The sequence below is a fragment of the Heloderma suspectum genome, chromosome 2, assembly GCF_057233095.1.
Source record: "Heloderma suspectum isolate Gila_16-S chromosome 2, 16-S_ref, whole genome shotgun sequence".
Taxonomy (NCBI): domain Eukaryota; kingdom Metazoa; phylum Chordata; class Lepidosauria; order Squamata; family Helodermatidae; genus Heloderma; species Heloderma suspectum.
The window spans coordinates 206016754-206036998 of NC_139459.1; the positions used below are offsets into that span (position 1 = coordinate 206016754).

The window sequence follows — 20245 nt, forward strand, 5'->3', positions numbered from 1 at the left end:
TGCCGGCATTATGCAAGATTACTCATGAGTAAAGCTGTTTTATTCCTTATCTAAAGAAGTGTGGCATTTTTCTTAAGATAGTCTTGTATGTGCATGTAGACTGGTAAATGTTCATTCTGCTTTGCCTTTACTAGCTGCCTTTCCGATAGGAGGCAGCAATACCATATAAACCCATCGGTTTCCCCATCGCTTCAGTCTTTTTTCTTCCCATGGAAAATCTGTCCAGAAAGAAAAGATGGAATAGCTGCCCAGTGCCTTCTGGTTGTTAGCAATAGGCCCCCTTGGTCCGGAGCATCCTCACACAGGCTGAGCTACAGTAGGGCAAGGGAACTAAAGGGTTGTACCAAAGGCTTCAGAACACGTTTATGGAAAACTGTGAAGGAATAAAGGGCAATAATAACAATGCTTTTTATTTAAAAACTGCTTCTAAAAGTATTTCACTATTAGTTTTTTTCCCCCTTAAATTGGGCCGCAGGTTGGGTGGGGGATGAAGAGAGAAAACCTGCAATTCCCCCCCGCAATTTTCCGAGTTCTTCTAAATTTTCACATGTCTACTTAGTGGTTAAATAGAAATCTGATGGCCATGCAGGGAACCTTCATAAGAATTCTACAGAAGAATATTGTGGGGGGAAAAGTAAAACCATCACATTATGACATTTTCTTGCTATGCATGGTCATATAATCTGCCTCATTGTGACATGCTGCAGAGCTCCTAGTCTTTGATCCCTGTCTGTAAAATGGGATAATAGTGAAAGGTTCTTGTGCCTTTTCACAAGAAAAGGCTCAATGCTAGTGGTTAGGAGTGTGTGTGTGTGTGTGCGCACGCGCGCGTGCGTGTATACATGCAGGGGGGGGGAGGGTTGGACTACTGTGGAAATTAAAAATATCAATAAATTAAAAAAAACCCAAAACTCTGTGCTTTTTTTTTTTTTTAGTACATCACCAGACATTCTGTTTGGGATGAAATGAAATCAATTAGTGGCATCCGTATGAGATCACCTGCTTTCACACCGGATTATTCACACTTTATGAACATCTGGACTATATCACTGTGCTTTTCTCCGTTTATGTACTTCTTGTCACAAAACGTTTCGAGAGAGAAAAGGAAATTAAAGGAGGTGATGAAGACAATGGGGCTACGGGATTCCGCATTCTGGTGAGCTATGAGATGATATACCTTTCTCAGCTGGAGCAACAACTTCATAGAAAAAGGAGAAAGGAATGATATGAATCCAGCATATCTAAGTTTATACGTTCTATAGTATGCATGTAAGCCAATCATAACAATGACAATAAAGATCATGTCCCTGACCACTCCTGCCCTGGGCATTCTTATATGGCAATACACTGGACATGGAGCTGCTGCAGAAAATGGTAACCCCATGTTCTCCCTGCTCCTCCTCATGTGTAAGCATACTGGCCTAAGTGGTACTGTCATGGTGTTGTGCCTTTCCCTGTCCCCCACCACACAAATGGCCTCTACGGGCAAGGGTGGGGGGCATGGCAAAGTATGCCTAAAGCAGCCTCCCCCAACCTGGTGTCCTCCCGATGGGTTGGGCTGCAACTCCCACCATTCCCAATATTGTTAAGAAGGTTAACACTGCATTTTTATTTGCAGGCTATCCTGGGGTTTGCTGTATGCTGTGTACGTTTTGATTATATCCTGCATGCTGGCACTAGCTTTGAACAATTTATATTTTACGTTGAGCAGCTTTCCTGCCCTGTTTCTTCTGTTCTTTCTTTATGGCATATCCTCCGTAAGTCTTGGCCTTCATTTTATCCCCTTTCAAAGTACTTCATTCAGGATTGAAAGTGTCTATATACCTGGTGAAATGTTTGAAATGAATAATTCCAAATATATTTTTCTCCTGTACTGGAGATGAGAATGGTATCCAGGGTGGGATAATCGTCCTAGTCTGGATATCCTCCATCCACTGTAGAGAACAAATGTTTATGGCAAGTCAGGTATTATTTTTCCAGGCTTTCCCACTAGTTCTCTTTTAAAACAAAGCAACCAAACATCCCTTTGATAAGTGTTTGAAGGGCCATGGAGGCAACAGAGCAGGGAGAGCAGGATGGACAGGTTTAAATATTCCCTTTAGGAAAATGTCCTGTGTTTGAAGGCCGGATGTAGCGGAGGACTTTCCCCAGTATTTATTGTTGCATTCAGCTGGTGTGCCTGCTGAAATTTCAGCTGCTCTGTAATGCCACAGTCTGATTACTGGCTTGGGTTGGCCACAAGGAGCCTGTTAATCCTGGTTACTGCCCATTTTCTTTCCAGGAAGAATCCAAGGGGATGTTTTCACCCTTTCGGCCCAAATGTCAGAGTATCTTAAGGAGCACCTACATCTATATGAGTTCCTATCTCAGGTGCTCAGATCCAGATCTCATCATTTAGAAATCAGGTTGGTGTCTAGAGATCCTAGAGCAGGCTTACCCAACCTTGTGCCCTCCAGGTGTTTTGGACTACAACTCCCAGAATTTCTGATCTTTGATTATGCTGGCAGGGGCTCATGGGAGTTGGACTCCCAAACACCTGGAGAGTACTAGGTTGGGGAAGGCTGCCCTAGAGGATTGTCAACAATGGCTCCCTAATTATGAAATTCCCTTCCTGGGGAAGCTTGACAGGCCCACACATGGGCAATGTTTTGTTATTCTTTAAGGGTTTAGGGCTGGACGGGTTTATTTGCCAGTTGCTATATTTTATTTTAACGGATACATATTATTCTTGGTTTCAGATGTAATTGTATTATGTATATTTTTGTAATCTGCCTTGAAGACCAGTTTGGTCAAAAGGTGGCACAGCAGTTTAACAAATGCATTAAACTGGACACTTATAACTGCTTCACATATGACGTTTTTTATGTGCATGCATAAAATACGTTATGTGTACCCCCCAGAATAATAAATCCCCATGCAACAATTGTGTATAATACATACATTTTTTACATGTGTACCTGGGAGCTAAGGTTGGCAGCAGCTCTCCAGTTAGAAACTTGTTTTAAATTGTATACCTACCAAATTGTTTCCTTGCTTCCTCTCTTCTTTTATCCATGCCATTAAATAAATCCTTGTTCCTAGTTTTCCATATTCTCTTAAGCTGCCCACCAGTTGTTTTCCCTATCTGCTTTCAGGAAATGTGGCAGATGGCACCACACACTATTTTGGGGTCCTGGCATTCTTCGCCCTCATCTATTCCACTACAGTTTGAATCCAGGTCTGCAACAAAGGGTTGCTAGAAATGAGGTGGCACTTGGAACGTGTGCAAATCCCCCGACGCCTTGTGCCCATTCACATGGAGTGTGTGCCAAGCCCTGCCCCCTTTCAGGGTGAAAAAAGGGAGGCTCTTGCATCCTAAATACTGGTTGCCTATCAAAAAGCAGTTTTCCTAGTTAGACCAAAACACTGGGCACTACAGTTGACAATCTTGGATCAGAAGCAGGTTTCCAGTGCATGTTCATCTGACAAAATACACATATGTACAGTCTTCACACATGATGGTGTACATGCATGTAAACAGATGTTTTTCTTCCTTCACACACACACACCCCCATATTGAAAAAAAATCCATCATTTCTGATGAAGGCCTGTGCAATATGCGCTTACTAAACGTTACTTCAGTCTATCTATTGTGTCTTTTAAATTAGTAATGAAAGTACTGAACTGGTAGTTTCCTCTTCTCCAGGTATGCTTCTGTTTCATGATGAGTTCTCTCCTAAAGAAGCCTAAAACCACTTGCTTTGTCATCTTCGTCCTCATTTTTTCTTTCGGATCCCTCAGCCTTGTTACACTGCTGAATCTGCTTCCTGCAGCTGTGGAATGGATTTTGAGCATCTTCTGCCCTTTTACTTTTGGTGCTGCAGTGTCAAAGGTACACCCCTATTCTTTATTTGGGATGGAAAATTCCACACTTCTTATTCTTGGTGAAGCTGGTTGTAAACATGCCTGACACTTGACAATGAAGAGACATCCCAGCCCCAATTGTGGAATAGGCATTTTTGTTCCTTTCCTCAAATTATTCTGACAGTGAATGTATAGAAATCTTTGAATGGACACAACTGGTGCTTGCCTTCATTTTATTCTGTTACTTCCTTCACTGGACTATGATCCATAGTTTAATTACTGGAGGCTAAGAGTCTGAACAATGGTTAGACTTATTCAAGGATTCATTACATTTAAAACGTTTGTTCTTCCCCGTCTGGCTTTGATCCATGGGAACTGAGGCTTTGCTCTTTTCATACAGATTGTCTGTTTCCGAAAATATGGAAGAACCTTCTATTTGTCTGACCTAATGCGTGAATCATACACTTATGTCCTGCTTTTTGACAGTGTTTTATATATGCTGCTGACTGTCTATTTTGACAAGGTTGTGCCTGGTAAGCATACTATAATTAGTACCTGCTGGGTTGAAGGTTGCATTTCTGCCAATTGCATTTCCTTATCTCAGCTTTATCCTTTTGGATTTGTCATCTGGAACTTAGCAAGTCCCTCACTGCTGTGAAAAATGCTACTTTGGGGAAAATAGCATGGTTGATGCAGCATGACTAGCTCTTTCTGTAGATTTATTAGCTTATACCTTTAATTTAAGATCCTGAATACAAATGTATCATCCAAATATAGACACTATGAAGACATGTTTAAGAAATGTCAGTTACAACTTTAGCCTTAGCTCTTAGTCTTGCTTTCAGCAAGTCTTTTTTTTTTTTTTTTGTAAGAAGCACCATTATATACAAAATTAAATTTCTTTAATTGATACAATGGATCAGTTCAGATTATTTTGCCTTTTGCCTACACATGTGAGCCTTTTTGTTTTGTGTGAACCATCGTACTATGATTACATGCTTCATAGTTCAGGACGAACTAGGATCTCAAACCAACTTCAGACCATCGTTTAGGAGACTGGTTTGTTCCGAAGCTGGTAATCATTGCTTCTTGGTTTGGACAAAATGGGAAAATATTAGAGACTTTCTGGTTTAATTGTAGCTCATGTAAGTGGGCTGTGCACAATCAAAAATCTGGCTCATTTCTCAGTTTAATAAGCCAAGATATGATTGTCCAAATGCAGCCAATGTACCTACTCAGTTATGGCCACGTTATGCAACTTATTTCTCTTCTCCACCAATATATTCACTCTTTGAATAGTCAACGCTTTCAATAACCTACAACATCAATTCCCCCCAACTGCTCAGTGAGACTGTACTATAAAGGAGCGGTGAGGAGGTTCTGATACATTGACGTGGGTTACATGTTCAGTGCTAAGAATAAGAATTTACAGTACCTTTTGATGTGCAAGAGCTTTGCTGTGTGTTTTATATTCCGGTTAGACAAATATGGAGTGCCCTATCCTGCCGTGTTTTTTCTAAAGAAGTTCTACTGGTATAAATCAAGATGGAACCATACTGGTTTTACTCCTACAAATGAACAAAGCCATAGCAGTGGCTTCAGTGACAATGTTGAGCCCATGCCTCCTGAATTCAATGGCAAGGAAGCCATTAGGTAAAATAAATCTATTGCTCTTGTCAAATCAGAAAGGAGATTCAGGTGTGTGGGTCAGGTTCTAAATTGGGAGTGACAACCAGTTGCACATATGCCTGAAGAAAGTATCTCCCATGTATAACATTTGCAGCGACATCCTCAAAGCTAAATATGGTGTGGTGGCTGCAAGTCAGTACAAGCTGGGCCTTTCTCCCCCAGAAATGATACATTGGGCTGATTGCTGGATTCTAGTCAGAATTCTCACAATGTACTAACAGTTAATTGCTTCCCAATCTTTTAGACTAAACAATGTTAAAAAAACATATAAAGTGAAGAAAAGGGAGACAGAAGCTTTGAGAGGTAAGATATTTTTAATTATTTTTAATTCAGGTGAGCTAGGTTTAACTGTATTCTCTCATTTTCCTCCTAAAAAAGAAAGAAAAGCGCGGCGTGCATGTCTGACACCACAAATACACCACTGCCTTTTATCCTACAGCCCAGGGGCTTTCTGTCTGTGAGAGAAAGCTATATGAACCTTTAAACTGTGGTGGTATTTGAATCTACCTTCAAGCAGATTACAGCAGCTTTATTCCTTTTGGACTAGCAAATGGTAGAATCTTCCACTGTTTTTGCCCAGATCTGTTTAGGTTCAAAATTTTAGATTGGGAAGGAATTATAGGAAGGCAGCAATAACTGCAAACTAGTCACTCTGAGCTTCTCCTGAGAGCAGGGGTTCACAACCTGTAGGGCAAAGTTCCTAGAAGGGAGATGATCCTGCAACAGGCAGAGCCTCTCAGCAGCCGAAATTTAGCATTGCAAACACTAGACCTGCTATGATGATCACCATGGAAGCTTTAAAAAAGGAGGGAGCATATCAGAGCTTCTGCCTCGCACAATTGCTCCCCCAGTGCTACTGTCTCTGACTGCTTGATTTAGCCGAGCCTGAAATAGGGATGTTGCGGGCACCCAACGTGGGGGTGGAGTCTCCCACCCCCACTTGCCTCACGAGCCGCCGGATGACCTGGCAAGCACCTGGTGAGCTTCATGCAGCTGCCCAATCTGCTAGTGACTGAGCTGCCATTTGGTGTAAAAATGGCAGCTCATTATTTTGCGTAAAAGGTCTTCTACGCAAATGGTGTCTGTAAAGCCATCATTTACATGAGATTAGAGGCTTGAATGGTCCATTAGCGCCTCTAATCTTGTATAAAAGGTGGTTTTATGGCCACCATTTGCATAGAAGATCTTTTACACAGAATAATGAGCTGCCATTTTTACACATCAGTCATTGAAAAGAGATGGGGGAAGCACAAATGAATGACTCAGAAGTTGACTCAGAAGGAAGTCTGGTTGATTTCAGTGGAGCTTCAGCTGCTATCTTATATACACACTTTATCTGAGAGTAAGTCCCACTAGACATGTGTGGGATTGCTCTGCAAGAATGCTGAGCATTGCATCCTCTGGGTATCTTGCCACTTTTAGAGCTGATGCAGTTTCTTGTATACTAGGATTGTCACTGGATATTTATGAAGGCCAGATCACTGCAGTACTTGGTCATAGTGGAGCTGGAAAAACGACCCTGCTTAACATTCTCAGTGGACTTTCCAAGCCATCTGATGGTAAGAATCAAGGCTTTAAGATGAAGTAGGTTGCAAGCCCCAATCCCAAACCTGTTTACACGAGAGCCCTGATGGTATATCGAGCCTAGCATATCTAGTCTAGCATCCAGTTTGGCCAACCAGAAGTGTATAGGAACCTCACAAGTAGGACATGAGTTATTCAGAGGCATGTTGAGAGCTGGTGTGTAGTGGTGAGAGTGTTGGACTTGGCCATGGAAGCTCATTGGGTGACTTTGGACCAGTCACAGACTCTTAGCCCAACCTACCTCACAGGGTTGTTGTTAGGATAAAAAGGAGAGGAGGAGGATAATGTAAGCCACCTTGGGTTCTTTGCAAGAGGAAAAAAGGCAGGATAAAAATACAATAAATAAAATGAAATGCAGACTTGTCTCTGATCCTGGAAGTAGCATATAGCCATCATGACTAGTGGCTATTTCTCTATGATTTTAAAATGGCTGTCACCACACCTTGTGGCAGTGAATTCCCTCATTTAACTCTATGCAGTGTGAAGACATGAGTTTAATTATTTTCAGTGAGATGTATTTCCAAACAACTGTCAGGAGCGCCCTAGCTGCCTCTTGCAGTCCCCTCCAATAGCCAACTCAGGTCACAGACGATGAGGATTCCTTCCAAGGCTTTATTCCTTTATGACTCTTTCAGATACTAATCACTAGCGACTAGGCAAGGAACAGCACTGAGGAAAGATAGTAGAGTAGACCTAAGCTCCAGGTAAGGCAGTTGGTCCCCGTTTGAAGGGGAACCACGGGAAGACTCTGAACTTATGGGCTATGGAGATATCCTCCCTCTTTCCCTTGGGTCAAAGAATCATAGAATCATAGAATAGTAGGGTTGGAAGGGGCCTACAAGGCCATCGAGTCCAACCCCCTGCTCAATGCAGGAATCCAAGTCAGAGCATCCCTGACAGATGGCTGTCCAGCCTTGTCTTGAAGGCCTCCAGTGTGGGAGAGCCCACCACCTCCCCAGGTAATTGGTTCCATTGTCGTATTGCTCTGACACTCAGGAAGTTTTTCCTGATGTTCAGCCGGAATCTGGCTTCCTGTAACTTGAGCCCATTATTCCGTGTCCTGCACTCTGGGATGATCAAGAAGAGATCCTGGCCTTCTTCTCTGTGACAACCGTTCAAGTACTTGAAGAGTGCTATCATATCTCTGTCTTCTCTTCTCAAGGCTAAACATGCCCAGTTCTTTCAGTCTGTCTTCATAGGGCTTTGTTTCCAGTCCCCTGATCATCTTTGTTGCCCTCCTCTGAACCCTCTCCAGTTTGTCTGCATCCTTCTTAAAGTGTGGTGCCCAGAACTGGACACAGTACTCCAGATGAGGCCTAACCAGTGCTGAGTACAGGGGAACTAGTACTTCCCGGGATTTGGAAGCGATGCTTCTATGAATGCAGCCCAAAATAGCATTCGCCTTTTTTGCATCCACATCACATTGTTGGCTCATATTCAGCTTGTGATCGACAACAATTCCAAGATCCTTCTCGCTTGTAGTGTTGTTGAGCCATGTATCCCCCATCTTGTAACTGTGCATTTGGTTTCTTTTTCCTAGGTGCAGAACTTGGCATTTGTCCCTATTAAATGCCATTCTGTTTTTTTCTGCCCAGCGCTCCAGTCTATCCAGATCACTTTGAATTTTGTTTCTGTCTTCCAAAGTATTAGCTATCCCGCCCAATTTTGTGTCATCTGCAAATTTGATCAGCATTCCCTGCACTTCCTCCTCCAAGTCATTAATAAAAATGTTGAAGAGCACTGGGCCCAGGACTGAGCCCTGCGGTACCCCACTCGTTACCTCTCCCCAGCTTGAGAAGGTCCCATTGATAAGCACTCTTTGAGTCCGATTCTGTAGCCAACTGTGGATCCACCGGATCGTTGTTTCATCTAGCCCACTTCGAGCTAGTTTGCTCATCAAGATATCATGGGGCACTTTGTCGAAAGCTTTGCTGAAGTCGAGGTATATGATGTCTACAGCATTCCCACGGTCTACAAGGGAGGTTACTTGATCAAAAAATGAGATCAGATTTGTCTGGCAGGACTTGTTTTTGACAAATCCATGTTGGCTTCGAGTAATCACGGCATTGTTGTCAAGGTGCTTCCAGATGGATTGCTTTATGATCTGCTCCAGAATTTTCCCAGGGATTGATGTCAGACTGACTGGTCTGTAGTTCCCAGGTTCCTCCTTTTTACCCTTTTTGAAGATAGGGACAACGTTAGCCCTCCTCCAGTCATCTGGCACTTCCCCCGTCCTCCATGATTTCTCAAAGAGAATAGACAGCGGTTCTGAGAGTTCTTCTGCCAGTTCCTTTATGACTCTAGGATGCAGTTCATCTGGCCCTGGAGATTTGAACTCATTCAAAGTAATGAGGTGTTCCTTGACCATATGCCTGTCGATCTCAAGCTGTAATCCTGCCCCTTCAGCCTGTACTTCGCCTTTGCCAGGGGGGTCATAGACCCTCTTTTGGGAGAAGACTGAGCCAAAGTAGGAATTGAGCACCTCTGCCTTTTCTTTGTCATCTGTTATCATTTTGCCATCCTTATTTAATAGCTGAACCACCATTTCTTTCCTCTGCCTTTTACTATGCACGTAGCTGAAGAAAGCCTTTTTGTTGTTTTTAACATCCCTTGCTAACCTCAGCTCATTCTCAGCTTTAGCCTTCCTGACGCCATCCCTGCAATTCTGTGCTATCTGCCTGTACTCTTCCTTTGTTATTTGGCCTTCTTTCCACTTCCTATATGTGTCCTTTTTTGTTTTCAGGTCATCCCTAAGCTTTTTGTGAAGCCACATTGGCTTCTTCTGTTGTCTTCCACCTTTTCTTCTTGTTGGAATTGCTTGTGATTGTGCCTTGAGAATTTCCTTTTTTAAAAGCTCCCACCCATCTTGGACTCCTTTTCTCGCTAGCATCGCTTGCCATGGGACCTTACTGATCATTGTTCTGAGTTTATGAAAATCAGCTTTCCTAAAATCCAGGGTACGCGTTTGACTACACTCGGCTTTTGCTTCCCTTAGAACCAAGAACTCAAGTACAACATGGTCGCTTTCCCCCAGAGTTCCTGTAACTGCTACTTTATCCACTAAGTCATCTCTGTTGGTTAGGATCAAGTCAAGGATAGCCGATCCTCTAGTTCCTTCCTCTACTTTCTGTAGGAGGAAGTTATCTGCCACACAAGTCAGGAATTTCCTGGAGGGGCCATGTTTTGCAGAATTTGTCTCCCAACAAATATCGGGGAAATTGAAGTCCCCCATTACTACTACATCATGCTTCCTTAAAACATTGGCTATGTGCTTTTCAAAAGTTTCATCCTTGTCTTCTCCTTGATTGGGTGGCCGGTAGTAGACTCCGACCACCAGGTTCCTTTTATTCTTTGCTCCATTTATTTCAACCCAGATGCTCTCGATGGGGCTACCAAGCTCATCCTACTGTATTTCTGTGCAGAGATATGTATTTTTCACATACAGTGCAACCCCACCTCCCTTTTTGTTCCTCCTGTTCTTTTTGAACAAGTTATATCCTTCAATTGCTGTATTCCAGTCATGAGAGTCATCCCACCAAGTCTCAGTTATACCTATCAGGTCATAATTTCCCTCTTGTATTAAGAGTTCAAGTTCGTTCTGTTTGTTTCCCATACTCTGGGCATTAGTATATAGAGATCGAAGACCATGTGCTTCATAGTCTGGCTTTCTTCCTACATGTGTCTGAAGACTATTATTGGGCGCTATCAGAGCTGTTCTCTCCATTGCAGTGCATGCGCCTATGTCCATTGTTACCCCCAACATTACATCTCCCTTCCCCGTAGGATTCAGTTTAAAGCCCTCCTGATGAAGTTCTTCATGCTGTGGCCAAACACATTCTTCCCAGCCTTTGTGAGGTGCAACCCATCCCTAGCCAACAGCCCATCTTCCAGGAAGTATAGCCCGTGGTCCTAGAATCCAAATCTCTCTCGTCGGCACCAACTTCGTAGCCAGTCATTCACCCGGAGTATTTTTCGTTCCCTTTCTATCCCTCTTCTAACTACTGGAAGGATGGATGAGAAAACTATCTGGGCCCCAAAGTTCTTGAGTTTCCTTCCCAAAACTTCAAAGTCTGACGTGATCTCTTCGTAGCTCTGCTTGGCGGTATCATTTGTTCCCACATGGATGAGAAGAAAGGGATACCTGTCAGTGGGCTTTATGAGTGCAGGCAACCTTTCAGTCACGTCTCTAATTTGTCCTCCCGGGAGACAACATACCTGGCGAGTCCATGGGTCTTCGTGACATACTTGGGTCTCGATCCCACGCAGCAAGGAGTCTCCTACTACTACCACTCTTCTCTTCTTCTTCTTGTAGGCCTGGGTTTCATCGCCTCTGTTTAACTGACCTTTAGCCTCTTGCTCACTCTCATGCAGGTTCCCCTGTGATTCTTCCTCTGCAGGCTGTCCTGCAGTCTCATCTGCAAGTACCTGGAATCGGTTCCACAGCTCCACTGCTTCCACTGGTGCAGAGTGGCGTCTAGTTCTTCTTCTCCTAACTGTCACCGTTTTCCAAGGAGTATCCTCTATTCCATTTTTCTTCACCTCAGCATTTCCCACTGCCTCATCTTGCTGTTGCTCTTCAAGCTTCTGGTCTGCCCTTTGCTGCTGTAGTTCCCCCATTCTGTCCAAGAACTCTTCGTGTTCTCTTATTCCCTGGAGGGTTGACAGTCGCCGCTCCAGTCCACTTACTTTTTCCTCCAGCAGCGTGATCAACTTGCACTTGTTGCAGGTGTAGGCCATGTTGTTCTCAGGCAAGAAAACAAACATTGCACACACCTTGCAGGTCACCACCACTGGAGAGTCTTGTCCTTCCATAGCCTCTTTTCCCTTTCTGTGTCTAGCTTTGTGATTGTTCTAGACTAGCCTGTGCCTGCTCCTCTACTCAGTAGAGGTTAAAAGCAGAGTCCCACTGGTGTGGAAGTGTGTGTTACAAGACAAATAAATGAAAAAAAAGTTAGTAAAAAAATAAAATAAAAATAAAATAAAAATAAAAATAAAATAAAACAAAATGTTAGGGGCTTCCCCCTTGACCTCCCCTGCCGAACTCCCCTGGCCAACTCCTGTTTGCTCTCCCTGTTCGCTCGCTCTGTTCGCTCGCTCTCTGGGAGCTTGCCTGCTTCTGTAGTCCCTGGACCAGCTGGAGCAGCTTGCTCTGCTCTGCTCTGCTCAGCTGGGAGGCGGGAAACAGACTCAAGGGTCCTCGGGACTTGACCGTTGTTTGAGCGCCAAACGAGCGGAATGCCTCCTTTCGGCGCCCTCCATCTGTCATCGCTCCCTGCTTCTGCACCGAGCGTCCAGCAAGCCCCCTCCAGCGCTCTCTCACTGTCAGGGTCACTATCTCTCCCAGGAATGCTGGCAAGAGGAATCTCTGCCAGCTGCTGTACTTGTGAGAGATGAGTGAGCTCCTCTCCCATGGATTGCTGTTCCTCCTCAGAATCAGAACTGCTCTGGGGCTATATGGGCTCAGTTTCCACCCTGACAACAACTATATTTAGAATTGCAGCCTGGGTCTCATTTCTTTCTATTATCCTTAGAAGGCTAGTAGAAGGGATGTGCATCAAAGTCCGAGCAGAACTGGGCAACTTTGGTCTGATTCTGTTGGGCCTCATGGCAAAGTGGGCTTCTCTCTGAAGCCGACAGAATGGATGCTGCTCCGGAACATGGTTTTGTTTGCGACTTGTGTTTTGGACATGATATGTGCACCCAGATTTTATGTCTCCAAATATCATCTCTTGGTTTGGCTTCTCTAAGCTGCAGGAAGAGAGGGCAGGGAGGGAATGTGAGTGAGTGACTGACGGATCAAACTTTTAGTCCTAGGGCTTGTTTTATCAGGGGCTCCAATCATTCTGCTTTGGGAGAGGGCAAGAATGGGACCATGAGATGGACATTCTTCCAATGCCACCAGGCTTCACTATGAAAAAAAAAAACTTAAATGGGTTTTCAATCTTCATACCTCCTTAGCCTATCTTTGTGAAACTTTGCAAGTTTCTTGCCTGGGGACACCTCTACGATGTGTTCTGTTTCATACAATGACCGAAGAACCATGGGGGAGGGAAGGGGAAGTAAATCACTTCTCTCTCTGTCAACAAGTTGGAGAACTCCCCTTCCACATGAACTGCTACACTTATCCTTCTGAAACTTTGCAGATTTGTTGCTCAGGCACACCTCAAGGGAGGTGGAATTTTCAGATCAGTAGTCCACAAGGAACACAGGATGAATGAGTCCTCTTTTGGAGACTCTCAAAATGTCTAGGCTGCTCCTGTACAAAAAACCCTGTGGAAATCATTCTGAGATTTGGCAGGCTTGATCTTCTCAGAGGGGACAATTCCAATTCTGCCAAGAAATAAAGATGTTATCAGCAGTTCCCTTTAAAAAAAAACAATCACAATATAAAAACGCATATCACAAAACCCCAACACCCTTTATTCTGCCACCGGGCAGAGATAAACATCTCCTAAGGGGTACCAAACCTGCAACTATCATCCAATTCTGACAAAGAGCAAAAAAGTTATAGCCAAATTTTTATTTCCTATGATAGGAAATGGAAAGCACAAAGCATTGGATTAACTAACCTTGACTCAGGTTCGATACGGAGTTGAAACAGACCAAGCCCGAATCAATCTGGGCAGAAGTGGGCTGTTTTCCAAAGTGCTGAATCAGGGTCTGACTTAAAGCAGGGTGGATAGGTTGGTGCACAACTCTAGCTGATAGTATATGATACTATGGGTTGGTTCCAAGCTCTTCCTCTCATGGATGGATGGGTATCTTCTGTCAGTAGGAGACATTTGATCCAGTGGGAATGGGGGAGGAAGTGATCATCACTGATTCCCACCTGCCTCTGCAGTCCCCTGTGTACCCTGAAAATCTGTTCTGGAAGGTAAGGGGATCCTCTGGAATTATAGGGAAGCATTGTTGTGATGGGGGATGCAGGGGGAGGAGAGAATTGTCAAAAATAATCTCCCCCCACTTTCCACCAGCAGGAGCATTCTCAACAGAACACCATTTGGGGAGGCCCCCACCAGCAGAATAATACTTGGATCCAACACACTGTTTCTGAGAATCAATTTTTAAATACAATGTCAGAATTACCAGAAGTTCAATTCCATTACATTCTAAAATAACTACTGGTTTACGCAAGTCTAAAACCTCTTTGCTTATATATACAGGTTCTGCAACCATATCCACATACAATGTATGTGAAAGGGAAGATATGGAACACATTAGGGAAATAAGTGCTGTATGCCCACAATTCAATGTTCAATTTGAATTTTTAACTGTGAAAGAAAATTTAAAGACTTTTGCTAAAATAAAGGGGATTCCATCCAAAGATGTAGATAAAGAGGTAGGTATATATTCAGTTGGCAATAATTTATATTACACAAGACATCTGTGTTATGCATCTATTTCCTTTAAGCCAGCTTCCTGTTAGTGACAGGGCTTCAGATTCTTACTGCCTTCTGTTCTGTTCTGTTCTGTTTGTATTTATATTCAGTCAGCCCAATCTAGTCAGTTAGTTGTGCTTTGAAATCAGTGGCGTTAGGTGCAACTGATTTCTTTGAACTGGGAATAGGGTATGCTAACAGGAGACCTGTTGTAGGTGTAATGATACATAAAATTGAGAATTAGTCTAGGGCCATCTTTATTTTCAATGTATTATGGAGGAGGAGGAAGTCTTTTTCCTATTTTATTTTTGGTGCCATCAATAGTAAATTGTCTCTTGCTCTATTAGTCTGCACTGCAGCTGTGATGTTAGGATCCAAAGAGCTGTGGTCCTCTCCATGCTAAGGGCAGTATTCAACACCGCTGCTCTGCTTACGCTACTGACATGGTGCTAGTGTAAGTGACCCCAGCGCAATACCAACAGCATATGCTGGTGTGTTGGGTTTTCCAGGGAAACCCAGTGTGCAGCAAACACTACTGGCATTGCACTAGAGAGGTTGCTTACACTAGCACAACGTCAATTGCATAAGAAGAGTGGCAACATTGGATGCTGCCCTACGGCTCTTTAGCGCTATTGGCAGTCAGCTGGAAGCAGGTCTGTTGCTGTGGTTTCAGGTGGCACTTAACATAGCATTACATTCGCCATTACAGTCCTGCAGTGCACACCCACACAGAAAAGACAAAAGTAGGTGGTAAATTCCTATGCCAGCCATAGCTATTCCAGGCAAAACAGGACTGAATATTTGGTTACTGTTTAAAAAAATAAAATAAAAAAACTCAGTGCACTTATATTTGAGCACAATTTAAAAAATTAATTTCAAAAAAATAAGAAAAAGTTAAATGTTGGCTATTGAAGACGAGCGATGTTGGAACCACATTGTAGAACATACAATGGCAGAGGTGTAAGCAGTCAATGTAGATTAGAATCTTGCTGCACATTTGTGGCAGGGAAGAGGAGGGCTGAGTTTTGTCCCTAGTCCCTTCCCTGCACAACTGAAAATGTTTTGGAAGTGCATGACTGTGCAGGAGCGCAGGAGAGATCATGTTGGCAGTGTAACTAGGAAATGCTGGGTGAAGAAGGCAGAAAAGCATGGCTTCACCAACTGCCTCATGGACCATTCCTCCACCAGATGAATCAATAGTGCTCTGTCAAGCCAAAAAGGAAGACTGTCATTGCATTGCTTTGATAATCAGAAAAATAACACAAACTAGATCTTTTAAAGAATGGGAAGGTAACTAAGGAAACCCTGAAATGTGACAGTTTGGCAGTGAATTCATCTGAATACTCCAAAACATTTAAGCAAACAATGTCAATTCAAGGGACAGAAGGTAGTCTGGAAGGACCCTATATTTCAAAATATAGAGGCTATGTAATACCTATAATATCCTATTAACATCCAATCCTATATAAGGATACACATAACCTGTACCGTTCAACCAAACAAGAAGCCGAAAAGCAAGACACAAAGAAATCTGAAACATCCAACATCCAAGTACTCGAAATTTGTATTTGTAAACTTTCCAGGTGCAGAAACTACTGACCCTCTTGGATATCAGTGCCATCCAAGACACCCAAGCTAATCATTTAAGTGGTGGACAAAAACGAAAATTGTCCCTTGGGATTACTTTCTTAGGAGACCCACAGGTAAAGTATGATCAGACAGAAAGGCCTATTGCACACATTGTGTAAGTTCTACTTGCATTTATATCCTGCCTTTTTTCCTCTACAAAGGGCCTTGTGTGGCAGAGTTTGGTAGGCAGCAGTATTGCAACCAAAACTCTCCCCACGACCTGAGTTCGATCCCAGTGGAAGCTGGGTCCCAGGTAGCCGGCTCAGGTCGACTCAGCCTTCCATCCTTCCGAGATGGGTAAAATGAGTACCCAGCTTGCTGGGGGAAAGGTAGTCACGACTGGGGAAGGCAATGGCAAACCACCCCACTATAGTCTTCCATGAAAATGCCAGCGAAAGCGGCATCCATCTAGGAGTCAGCAATGACTCGGTGCTTGCACAGAAGGAACCTTTCCCTTTTTTCCTCTTGCAAGGAACCCAAGGCAGCTTACATTATACTCCTCCTCCTCTCCATTTTATCCTCACAACAAAAACCCTGTGAGGTAGGCTGGGCTGAGAGTCTGTGACTGGCCCAAAGACACCCAAAGTCACCCAAAGCTTCCATGGCCAAGTGGGGACTAGAACCTGGATCTCTCAGTTCAGAGTCCAACACTGTCACCACTATACTGTCACCACTATATTGCAGTTATATGCACTGGCTATAACTACAGTATTTCCCTTTTAATGGATGCTGTTCATAGATGTCAGTGTTCCATGGTCAGTTGTGGAACTCCCTAATTCTGGTCTGTATGGGTACAGATTCTTAGGAATACATGGTGTGGGTTTCTTCCTTCCAGCAGGGAGACGAGCAGTGTTGGAAGGTGAAAGATTCGGCACATACTTTTCTTGTTTCTTCTCCCTTGGAAGAGCCAATTGTCTTCTCAAAATTTCTCTAAAAGTTTTCTTGGGCTTTGTGTGAAAAGTGAAATTTTTACATTTACACAACATTAGCTTTGGTCGCAAATTACAATATGAAATTATGTAAACTTTGAAAAGCCACAGAATTGTGCACTGTTTTATATCATCATACGGAAAAATATATGTCAACACTGAACACTAATTGTTAATTTCACTATGTGATTACATTTACAAATGTAAATACATTCCTGCCTGCAGGTCTTATTATTAGATGAGCCAACTGTGGGATTGGATCCTTATTCCAGGGAGCAAGTGTGGGCCCTCCTGAATGAGCGCAAAGCAGGTCGGGTAACCCTGTTCACTACTCAGGTCATGGATGAAGCTGATATTCTTGCTGGTGAGTAGAGTTCCCCTTGGTAAAGCTGTTCAAAAACATAGGCACAAAGAGAAAGAGACAGAGACATGTTGCTTAAGAGCTTATGATGTTATTATTTCCCCCCTAATATGGTATCTGCACTATTCCTATTTCTCTCTGTTGGAACAAAAAGGTATTATACCACACTGCGAAAGTCAGCTGGTCCATGTAGCGTCCTAGGTACGGGATCCCTTCACATGTTTCACTGTGAGACAAGTGCTCATTATTCTATGAGCTCAGAGCCAACCATACACATTTTTGTCCACCACTGAAATGATTAGCTTGGTTGTCTTGAATGGCATTGATATCCAAGAGGGTCAATAGTTTCTCCAACTGTCCAGGAGTTTAATGGATTCCAGTTGCTATTCTTTTACCCAGCAGCTTCTTCCAAGCCCACTGTTCTCCTCTCCCACCCCATCCACTCCAGTGGCTTTTGAACTGCTTTGCCTGTTATCTGATCCTTCCCTTGTTGCTTGCATAGCATCAGCTGCTCTGTCCCTGCTTTTCATTCCATTGTAAACATTAACACCAGGATGACTGAGATGAAGGCGTCCCTCTCACCACTCTTTGCAGGAACTGTACACTTTGCAGTGTACCACTTCAGGTAATTACTTTAGGTAAGGTTGGCCCTGAAACCACAAAGTACTGTAGCTACCAATTTTTTTTAAAAAAATATTATTATTATTATTGTTATTATTGCTGCTGCTGCTACTACTACTACTGTTTCCGTCTGTATTCTAACTTCCCTCAATGTTCAGAGGAGCAATTTGGACAGACTGGCAACAATCCTCTGAGGTGGGCTGTTCTGAGAGCGATTGCCGTTTGGCCAAGGCTACCCAGTGAGCTTAATCGCTGAGTGAGTAGGAATTGGCATGCAGGATACCCAATATCAACACCTCAGCCACTTCCTTATGCTGGCTCAACCTACCCCAGAGAGATTGGTTTGTTTGCAAGCCCTGCTATGACACTTGTACAGCTTGCTTCTTTGTGCAGATAGCAGGAGTCACGTGCATGTAAATAGGGTCATTTGATTCCAAGCCAGCCTCTTTGGAATTCATTTTCTTTCTGCATTTCCACTTCTGGATATCCAGCCCCTGTACCTTCCCTCCTGATACTTCCATGTAGTGGCTGGCATTTGGCAGACACAACGTCTTGCTATTGAATGAGGTATCTAAAACAGGCATGTTTGTTTTGTTTCCTTCTCTTTCTCTCCAGACCGAAAAGCTTTTATTTCACACGGCAGATTGACATGTGTTGGTTCGTCTTTGTTCTTGAAGAAAAAATGGGGTATTGGCTATCATTTGAGGTATTCCGAATTTGGCAACATTGTGTTTTTACCTGTTTTGTAGTGGTACATTTATTTCATATCACTGATATGCATTCACAGATATTATTTGTATCCATTAAAGGATTATGCCCTTCCTTTTCATTTCCAAAATGGAAACTCTTAAGGTACCTTAAAAAAAACGTGTCCCCAACATAAGCAAAAATGAATTAATAATTAAAAAGAACTATCAAATCAATAATACAAAGAGAAACAATATATTAAAAGGCAATGGATAAAAAGTTAAAACCAATGCAGAATCAGACAAAGAAAACCATCATTAAATGGAGGTAGAATCATAGAATAGTAGGGTTGGAAGGGGCCTACAAGGCCATCGAGTCCAACCCCCTGCTCAGTGCAGGAATCCAAGTCAGAGCATCCCTGACAGATGGCTGTCCAGCCTCATCTTGAAGGCCTCCAGTGTGGAAGAGCGCACCACCTCCCTAGGTAATTGGTTCCATTGTCGTATTGCTCTAACAGTCAGGAAGTTTAGCCGGAATCTGGCTTCCTGTAACTTGAGCCCATTATTCCGTGCCCTGCACTCTGGGATGATTGAGAAGAGATCCTGGCCTTCCTCTCTGTGACAACCGTTCAAGTTCTTGAAGAGCACTATCATATCTCCCCTCAATCTTCTCTTCTCAAGGCTAAACATGCCCAGTTCTTTCAGTCTCTCTTCATAGGGCTTTGTTTCCAGTCCCCTGATCATCTTTGTTGCCCTCCTCTGAACCCTCTCCAGTTTGTCTGCATCCTTCTTAAAGTTTGGCGCCCAGAACTGGACACAGTACTCCAGATGAGGCCTAACCAGTGCTGAGTACAGAGTACTTCCCGGGATTTGGAAGCTATGTTTCTATTAATGCAGCCCAAAATGGCATTCGCCTTTTTTGCAGCCACATCACATTGTTGGCTCATATTCAGCTTGTGATCGACAACAATTCCAAGATCCTTCTCGCTTGTAGTGTTGTTGAGCCACGTGTCCCCCATCTTGTAACTACATTTGGTTTCTTTTTCCTAGGTGCAGAACTTGGCATTTATCCCTATTAAATGTCATTCTGTTGTTTTCTGCCCAGTGCTCCAGTCTATCAAGATCACTTTGAATTTTGTTTCTGTCTTCCAAAGTATTAGCTATCCCGCCCAATTTTGTGTCATCTGCAAATTTGATCAGCATTCCCTGCACCTCTCCCTCCAAGTTATTAATAAAAATGTTGAAGAGCACTGGGCCCAGGACTGAGCCCTGTGGTACTCCACTCGTTACCTCTCCCCAGTTTGAGAAGGTCCCATTGATAAGCACTCTTTGAGTCCGATTCTGTAGCCAACTGTGGATCCACCGGATCGTTGTTTCATCTAGCCCACTTTGAGCTAGTTTGCTCATCAGGATAGCATGGGGCACTTTGTCGAAAGCTTTGCTGAAGTCGAGGTATATTATGTCTACAGCATTCCCATGGTCCACCAGGGAGGTTACTTGATCAACAAATGAGATCAGATCAGG

General features: G+C 43.4%; 1 protein-coding gene across 1 annotated transcript in view; it reads left to right on the plus strand.

The window, feature by feature from the left end:
- Positions 1-20245, plus strand: part of LOC146353867 (ABC-type organic anion transporter ABCA8-like) — a 129193-nt gene that overhangs the window by 31728 nt on the left and 77220 nt on the right. The window contains exons 5-15 of the mRNA XM_084837521.1: positions 936-1156; positions 1619-1757; positions 3686-3871; positions 4244-4376; positions 5325-5496; positions 5777-5835; positions 6981-7091; positions 14280-14455; positions 16079-16198; positions 17279-17417; positions 18651-18741. Of these exons, the coding sequence (XP_084693647.1) occupies positions 936-1156; positions 1619-1757; positions 3686-3871; positions 4244-4376; positions 5325-5496; positions 5777-5835; positions 6981-7091; positions 14280-14455; positions 16079-16198; positions 17279-17417; positions 18651-18741 (1547 nt within the window). The remainder of the gene's footprint in view (positions 1-935; positions 1157-1618; positions 1758-3685; positions 3872-4243; positions 4377-5324; positions 5497-5776; positions 5836-6980; positions 7092-14279; positions 14456-16078; positions 16199-17278; positions 17418-18650; positions 18742-20245) is intronic.